This window comes from Mastomys coucha, unplaced genomic scaffold, assembly GCF_008632895.1.
Source record: "Mastomys coucha isolate ucsf_1 unplaced genomic scaffold, UCSF_Mcou_1 pScaffold18, whole genome shotgun sequence".
Lineage (NCBI taxonomy): Eukaryota > Metazoa > Chordata > Mammalia > Rodentia > Muridae > Mastomys > Mastomys coucha.
In genome coordinates, this window is record NW_022196900.1 from 9,204,171 (window position 1) to 9,213,467 (window position 9,297).

General features: G+C 40.9%; 1 protein-coding gene across 2 annotated transcripts in view; it reads left to right on the forward strand.

Annotated features, from left to right (window-relative positions):
- Stx17 (syntaxin 17) overlaps window positions 1–9,297 on the forward strand; it is a 58,864-nt gene that overhangs the window by 28,905 nt on the left and 20,662 nt on the right. For both annotated transcript variants that reach the window (XM_031377358.1, XM_031377359.1), the window contains exon 4: window positions 8,776–9,001. In XM_031377358.1, coding sequence (XP_031233218.1) covers window positions 8,776–9,001 — 226 coding nt within the window. The remainder of the gene's footprint in view (window positions 1–8,775; window positions 9,002–9,297) is intronic.

The following is a 9,297-nucleotide window of genomic DNA, read 5'->3' on the forward strand; positions in this document are numbered from 1 at the left end:
GCAGGAGACTGACTTTCCTTGAAGTTTACGCCTCAAATACCGCCGTCACGCAAAGTGTGCATGGCAGTCTATTTTATTCCCACCTAGTTTTCATGTCCTTGTTTATTTATCAGGTTGGTATTTTAATTTTAGCTACCTTAGAATGTTTGTAATCTGTCTTATAACTTTATTCATTTGCCCACAGAATAGTTAATAATTTGCTTTTGGTTTTGTTTTTTGTTTTTGTTTTGAGACAGGGTCTGACTGTGTTGCCGAAGATGGCGTCTAACTCCTGATCCTCCTGCCCTATCCTCCCTAGTGCTGTGGTACAAGCACGCCTCTACATCCAGCTGGCTCCACTTCAGTGGAGGTGCTTCTTCTTCAGCACCTTGTCTTGCTAGCTATAACTGCCGTTTTAGTAGTTGAGCTAGAGCTTATTGTATTCCTCTGTTGCTATTTTTTTCAAGTGATATTACAAGACTTTGCATGTTTAAGAAACGTGGGCAATCTGTGTGTTGGTGCCGCTCCCTTTAATCCCAGCACTCAGGAGGCAGAGATAGGCGGGTCTCTGTCTGGTCTACAGAGTGAGTTCCAGGACAGCCAAGAAACAAACAAACAAAACAAAGAACCTTCGGCACACTCGTGCTTCTAGAATCTTCAGCACACTCGTGCTTCTAGAACCTTCGGCACACTCGTGCTTCTAAAACCTTCAGCACACTCGTGCTTCTAGAATCTTCAGCACACTCGTGCTTCTAGAACCTTCGGCACACTCGTGCTTCTAGAACCTTCGGCACACTCGTGCTTCTAGAACCTTCGGCACACTCGTGCTTCTAGAATCTTCAGCACACTCGTGCTTCTAGAACCTTCAGCACACTCGTGCTTCTAGAACCTTCGGCACACTCGTGCTTCTGCATCTTTATGCTGCTGCTCTCTTTACTTCAGTTCACTCTTAAATCTCTGTGCCCCTAGACTACTTTGTTGCTACTTAAGGTGGTGTAAAAACCTGTGGAGTGCCCATGTACTTCCGTTTCTGATGTCCCTATATTAAATGCCTTTGTGTGGATCTGTCTCTTTGGGTTCCATCTTTCCTTTTCCTTTAAGGATTTTAACATGCTTGGAGTGCAGTTCTAATTGGAGAAATTCCTTTACTTTTCTTTTGGATAGAAACTTCACCATGTGTAGACTTCTGCAGCCTTTCTTCTTCCTGTGCTTGGAAGGCATTGACTGTCCTCTCACATAGGCTCCTGTGAGAACCCCTCCTCACCTGTTTCTATGCCTGTCCTCTCATTGCTCTGACTACTTTCCTTTTGTCAAAAATTGGAGACATTCACCGGACATGGTGCATTTTCTTCACTGTCCTGTGCTTTCAGGTTGTTGAGCTTTGACCTCTCAGTTTACAGTTGCATTGATTTGGGGATTTTTTTCCTGCCATTATTTTCTTGTTAATATGTTTTCCTGTCCTCTTTCCTCCCTTCTCCAAGAACTCCAGATATGTGTGCATTCCCTTTTATTTTGTTTATAGTCTCTGAAGTAGTGTCTGTCATTAGTCCACTAATATATTCTCATCTCACACACATGGAAATTTTCACTTGGGTTTTTTTAAGTACCTTCCTTATTGCTTCTAAATTTTTCAAACATGTGAAATGCAGTTGTAATAATGTACTATCCCTTTCTACTGCATTAGCAGCATGTCAATCGGGTCTAATTTGTATCGGTAATTACTCTCCCTACTATGGTTCTTGTTGTTTCTACATTTGTCTGATGATGTTTGATCTTGTTAACTGCTCTATGTTTCTATGATACTATAATATTTTTGTAACTTTGTTCTGGACTGCCATTAAGTTACTTACTTAGAACCAGTGTGGTGATGTTAGGTCGTGCTGTAGAGCTTCAGTAATTGGAGGCTAGCTAGTCTTCTCCATTCCTCCTCCTCTCGGGACTCAGCTTTACTGAGTGCTCTTCAGTGCTGGCTGGATGAGAGCTTCCTAGTGTGGCTGGGAGGTTCTTTCCCCAGCCTTGGATGGCCTCCTCACATTGAGGTTCTGATGTATTTTCTACTGAACACTGCTCTAGCAGTAACTCTGGGTATCGCCAGGGATACATGTTTTATTCCTCCCCAGTGCTTGAGTCTCAGAACTCTGCTGTCCTTCGGCAACAGAACAAGCCAGCCAGCCAGTAAGGTTTTGAAACTGAAGTAGACTAGGCTTCCTTTCTCCTGTGGAGCAAGGACATCTAGCACTAAGAAAGATTTTTATGACCAATTTGTATAAGAAAATGAAGGTGCTCGAAATTGTTACTGCTTAAGTTATTGGAGAAGCAGCATGGTTTTCATAGAAATGTCCTCAGCCTCGCTTCTCCACAGACAGCTCACATGGAACTTATCAGGAGCAGACATATCGGAGGCTCACTTAGAGATTCTGGTTCAGTAGCTTTCAGAGCTTATTTGGAAGGATGGTGGCTGTATGAAGTCTACCCAGCTCTGTGGGCAGCACAGATGCACAAGAGTGAAGCCAGACAGGGACATAGAGTATGACTTTTGTGGTCTCAGTAGGAGACAGAGGGAATGCTGGCTCTACTTTTTTATTTTTAAAAAGGGTGTTTGGGCAGGGAAATAAGCAATAGAAAAGAATAATGTGGCAAACAGTATGAAAGCAAGAAAAGTAGACAACATTTCAGAGGGAGGAAATCAGCAGGGAGGGCAGGGAAATCAGGGCAGGCAGGCAAGAAGCAGCTTCTCCCCTGGAGGTGATAGAAAGGAAGTTAGACTAGGCTATTGTGAGTTCAGGAGGCTTTAACTTGATTCTTGCTTTAAAATATTGATGAGCTTAAGCTGGCCTCTGGATCTTTGACCTCTGTCTTACTGCACGTGTTTGCACATGCTAGGCAGGGGTGGGTTGCATCTAAGGCACCATGCTGTCTTCCTCTGGGAAGGAAGCTATGTCCTTTGGCCCAGTGTTTGCACCCAGTGTCTAAGCAAGTTCTGTACAGTACAGTTAAATATGGAAAAGTGATGAAGTGCAGGCCAAGAGGACTTTGGTTTAGTGCACCCTAGTTCCTAAAAACGGTCTCTCCAGGACACCGGACTACTCCTTTGTGAAGTCTACCCAGATCTCTTCAGTGACACAGATTTCCTTTGGGTGTGTTTCTTACCCCTTTCAATGTTGAAATTTTCCTTAATACAGAATCAAAAGCAAAACAGGAGCTATGTGGTTCTGCTCTCTGTATCATCTGTTAGCATTACACCATCTGCCCCAAACAGTGGGCCTGAGCCTCTCTCTTGTTCTTGCCATACATGTATTTTTATATCCTTTTATTGTTCTTAACTTTTTCACCAGCCTCCGCTCATTCTGGCTCTTCCTTGTACGACTCTCCTTGTTTCACACCGCTCTCTCGGGTTCCCTTGCCTTTCCTCCCTCCCGGCTCCCTTTCTGGTAAGTGTCTTAAGATTCTGCACCTTCCATACTGTACCCTACACAGTCATACTTGATTCCTTAGATGCCACTTTTCTTGGGTGAGATTTATTTGCTGTTATAGTACCATAAATTCATCTTTTACAAGATGAAAGTGTATCTTTAAAAGAAAAAAAATCTTATCAGTATAATTTATGCTGTGGCGTCATACAGACTTTTTCTTCAAAGCTGATAAAATTAACTTTCCCTAGGACTCACTAACCACAGTATGCCTCTTCTCTAGAGCCGACTGTCAGTCACTCCACACTCATGTGTGCACTCTCACAGAGCTTATTCCTACCACATTGTTTTATGTTGCTATGTCAGAATTTGTCCCAAAGAAGTAGTGTTTCCATTATTTCCTCCTCCCATCGAAAGAGGAAAGATTCATAGGCCACTAACTCAGTTAGAGCTCACTGCATCCCATCCCTACACAGGTGCTTCAACCATGTCGGTCTTCAGGTTGGTTATCGCTTCCATTAGTATAAATCTCTTCTAAAAACATTAAACTCTGAACACTAGTATATGTACTGTAGAATACTTACAGAATAAATATACTCCTAAACACTTACACTCAGGTACTCATGCACCACAGTGGATAGCTGTGAACATTCTAGAAGGTTCTGTGGCCTCGTCTCAGTTACCACCACCATCCTCCCAGTAGAGGCATCTCCATCCTGACATTCATGGCAGGTACTTACAGTCTTCTCTGTATAACTTTGCCTCAAATGAGTCCTTCAGACTGCGTTTAATTCAGCCTGCTTCAGAGCACACTATAGAGACTGAACTAAGTAGACTGTGTCTTGGTGACTGGCTTGCAATTGTTCTGTTGCCTGTAACAGTACCTTGTAATCCATGTCTTAAAGTGGGTCTGTTCAGTACTAATTGTTGCTGTATTATGTTCTGCCAGATTTAAATTGTCACATTTTCCTGAGACATTCTGTACCTTGTTTGTAAGAGTGTGCTGAGTTTGGTCTGGATATTTTCTTTCCTTGTTGAGTTTTAATATCAAGGCACTGGCCTTTGACCATTCCTGGGAGGGATTTATAGAATTTCTACAATATTTAGTAAAACTGACCAGTGACAATTCCTGCTGGTTTTGGTCTATTGTTTACAAACAGTTTGGTTGTTTGTTGTTTAACATGGGGAAGGGAGAGGCAGAAGAATTTCAAAAGGTATACATTTATTTTATGTCATCATAGTTGGGTATATATAGTATCCAATGCTTGTGATCTCTACATGCAGGAGGTCCAGAAGCTCAAGGCCAGCCTCAGCTGTATAGCAAATTTGAGGCTATTCTGGGCTGGTTGAGAACCTATCTAAAAATAAATTAATATTTAAATGACCAGTTAGGTTTTGATTTTATCAATTTGATAAATTATAGTTTAATGGAAATTTATTCATTTCATCTAACTCTTCTAATTTATTGGCATACATTTACTCATAATTTACTTTTTTGTTGTTGTTTTGTTTTGGGTTTTGTTTTGTTTTTTTGAAGATAGGGATTCTCTGTGTAGCCTTGGCTATCCTGGAACTCACTCTGTAGACCACGCCGGACCTGAATTTAGAGATCTGTCTGCCTTTGCTTCCCCAGTGCTGGGATTAAAGAGGTGCACCATCATGCCCAGTTTATTCATAATTTCTTTTTTTTTGTTTGTTTTGTTTTGTTTTTTCGAGACAGGGTTTCTCTGTGTAGCCCTGACTGTCCTGGAACTCACTCTGTAGACCAGGCTGGCCTTGAACTCAGAAATCTGCCTGCCTCTGCCTCCCAAGTACTGGGATTAAAGGCATGCGCCACCACCACCTGGCCAAATTTTGGCTTTCTTAATTTGTGGTGTATCCCTATCTTTTTCTCTCCTTAAGTTTATTCACATCTTTGTAATTTTCTTCGTTTTATATTTGCCTTTTTATGTTTATATTTTATATTTTCTAGGTTCTTGAGATGGATATTTAGTTTGTTAATTTCTGGACTTTGTTTTCTTGTTTTTCAAATGAATGTAAAACAAATACCTAGAGAAAGCTGTCTATTTTAGCTGATGAGTGGGATGCTTAGTGTGGAGAAGATAAGCCAGCCAGGGGTCTGAAGTTGATTTCTCATGGCTGGGGGAATGCAGAATGTTAGGGAACTTCAAAGCCTGGGTGGGCTTTGGCAAGCATCTGAAAGAAAAAGACCAAAGAGAAGAAAAAGAAAAGGGAGCTGTCTTAGTCAGTGTTCTGTTGCTGTGAAGAAACACCATGAAGGCAACTTTTATAAGAGAAGGCATTTAATCAGGGTTTGCTTACAGTTTCAGAGGTTTAGTCAGTTATCATCACTGTGGAAGCATACTGCATGCGGCCTTGGTGCTGGAGGGGTTGAGAGTTCTACATCCTGATCCTCAGTCAGCCAGATCAGAGAGAGCCACTGGGCCTCAATTAGGTTTTTGAAACCTCAAAGCCTATCTTAAGTGACACACTTCCCCACAAAGGCCATGCCTACTCCAAGAAGGCCACACCTTCTAATCCTTCTCAAGTAGTGCCACTCCCTGATGTCTAAGCATTCAAATATATGGGCCTATCAGAACTGTTCTTACTCAAACACCACAGGGGCCTGCCTACCAAGCTGAAAGTTATGCCTAGCCATTCTTTTTTGTTGGGGATTAGTTCTAATGTTTTGATTTAATTGGGAATCTGTATGTACAAATGCTGAAGAACCTTGTCCCCAATTGCTTTGATTGATCAATGAAGATGCCCACAGCCAATGGCAAAGGGAGTTGGATGGGACCCTTAGATTTGCACAGGCAAGGATGCAGGGGAGGAGAAAGGAGGATTGCTATGACAGGGGTGTGGGGGTGGGTGTGTGTGTGAGAGAGAGAGGGAGAGAGGGAAAGAGACTGACCCTCAAAAGGGTTTCCCAGAAGCATCTTGGGCAGCATAGATCAATGGGCCTCACAGAAGGTAACAGAGCAGCAAAGTTAAAGAAGATGGTGAGCCAGGAGTACTGTAGGGAAAAGAATACTAGCTGCGGTAGGATTAGAACTGTCCAACCTTTAAGTAGCCAAGGCATTTCAAAAATAAACTTGTGTGTGTGTGTGTGTGTGTGTGTGTGTGTGTGTGTGTGTGTGTGTTTCATTTGAGGATCCAAAGAACTACAGGGCGGGCAGCTGGAAGTGCAACCCTCTGGGAGCATAAAGCAGAGTAGCCAAACTTCACACTACATTCTCTAATATATGTGTACTTGGAGAAGTATATTTCTAACACTTGTTTTACAGAACACTGTAAGTTTTAACGTGTATTACTTTTCTTTGCATTCAGGCTATAGGATTTTAATTTTCATTGTGATTTCTTTATCTACAGACTATTTAGAACTCTCTTTTTTCCTTGTAGACATATATACTGTGTGTGTTTCCATTAATGATTTCAAATTTATTATGCTCAGAAAGCATGCTATGTATGTCAATGTTTTTGAAATTTGTGAAAGTTGCTATAATAGTTTGCTTTTATATACATATTTTACATAAAATATGTATGTATAATATACATATAATAATATACATATTTTATTTGTTAGGTTAATGTTCTAAGCAACTTAAATCAAGCTGTGTTAATCTTATTGTTCAAACACTCTTTACCTAACATACCCTTGCCACTTATTCTATTAGCTACTACAACTTTTAAGACCTTTCATTATGATCATGGATTTCTTTAAAATTTTTGGGCTGGGGAGATGGCTCAGTGGATAAAAACATTTACCACCTAAGCATTAGAAGCAAAGTTTACATACATACTGTCTTAGTGTTCTGTTGCTGGGAAGAGACACCATGACCAAGGCAACTCATATAAAGGGCAACATTTAATTGGGGCTGGCTTACAGGTTCAGGGGTTTAGTCTCTTATCATCAAGGTAGGAGTATGACAGCATCCAGGCAGGCATGGTGCAGGAGGAGCTGAGAGTTCTGCATCTTCATCCAACTGCATACAGAAGAAGGCTGTCTGTCTTCCAGGCAGCTAGGAGGAGGGTCAAGGCCCACGCACACAGTGACACACTTCCTCCAACAAGGCCACACCTCCTAATAGTGCCATTCCCTGGGTCAAGTATTCAAACCACCACAGTTACCAAGAACTCAAGACAGGCAGGCATGGTGGCCACCTGTCACCCTAGTACTTGGAAGGCAGAGACACTGAATGCCTAGAACAAGCCATCTGGCTGGAATAGCTGGAATCAGTGCACTTCAGTTCAATCAGAGACATGGCTCAAAAAATAAAGTGAAGAACAGGCAAGGAAGACACTTAATATCAAATTTATGCCCCACCACATATACATCAGCACATGCATGTACCCATATACATCCAAACTTGCATACTCACACATACACACATAGGAGGAAAACAGTTGTGCTTCTGTGCGTTTTTGTATTATATGTAGTCGGTCTATCTGTGTTATTATATATATCTGAAAAGAATCTTTTTATAAAGTAATTCTCTATTTCTATGGGCTGACAGTAATGTTCCTGTAGTAAGTCATTCTTGGGAGAGGGATGTTAGGGCTTATGTGTTTTCTTTCTTTCTCTCTTCCTTTCTTTCCTTCTTTCTTTTTTTTTACTCTTAGTTTAAACCATTTTGGTTTATGTTTTAAATGTATCTTTGTTTATCCTATCTGAAAATAATCTTTATTTTATAACTAACATTTGTTTAAATATTTAATATAACTGGTGATTATGTCTTTTGTTCTAGTGTATACTTTCCTTGTAATGTTTTATTTTTAAAATTTTATATATAGGGTATATGTCTATATACCACATGCTTGTCCATGAAGGCCAGAAGAGGTCATCAGATCCCCTGGAACTGGAGTCTAGACAGTTGTGAGCTGTCATGTTGGTGCTGAGAATTGAACCTGGGTCCTCTAGAAGAGCAGGCAGTGCTCTTACCTGCTGAACCAAGTTTCTAGCCAATATTATATATGTTTTTCTTCTGCTCTGTTGGTTCTTGTTTCATTTTCTCTTTTACTTTACTCATTTTGGAATTATATATTTGCATTAGAAATTATAGAATATATTTGTGCTTTAGCAATACAGATCATTTGGGTCTTTAACATATTTTAGTTCCATATTTGCCCCACAAGATAAATGCTAGTTGTATAGCATTTATTGTACATGTAATAAAGGCAAAGTTACTACATAAATTCAAAGTTTAAGGGCATGGATTCTAGTCTAGCCAAGAGAGAGAGATGGGAAGTTGAAAAATTGTGTGTCCCTGTAATAGACAAGTTGTAACCATTTCCATTCATGACCAATTCATAGCAATTACTCTGAGAAGGAATAGGGCTTATGTTGAGAGGTGGTACTGGTAATATTTCTCTTTTTCATTTGTAGCAACTGCGCTCCAATATCCGAGAAATGGAGAAGCTTTGCTTGAAAGTACACAAGGATGATCTGGTCCTTTTGAAGCGAATGATAGATCCTGTCAAGGAAGCAGCAGCAACAGCTACAGCGGAGTTTCTCCAGCTCCACTTGGAATCTGTTGAAGAACTCAAGAAACAAGTCAAGGATGAAGAAGTGTTGCTGCAGCCTTCTCTGACCAGATCCACAACTGTTGATGGTAACATACATCTTACTCTTGATCCTACTTGGCACAGTTAGTGAAAGCTCACCTCCTCAGGTGTAATAAAAAGAGAGAGGCCCTTGTAAATCCCTGTAGCCTTGCTAGGCCAGCTCCAAACAGACCAGACATGTGTCCCCTGGAAATTTTGCAAGATAAGATTGTGTTGATTGGAACTTTGCTTGCTTGTATTGAAAAGAGAATGTGTCCTAAAGATAATGTTGTCCTTGTGTGCAGTGTGCATGTCTCCTCTGCAGTGCAGGCAGGCTGACGAGTAGCTGTCCTGTGTGCAGTGT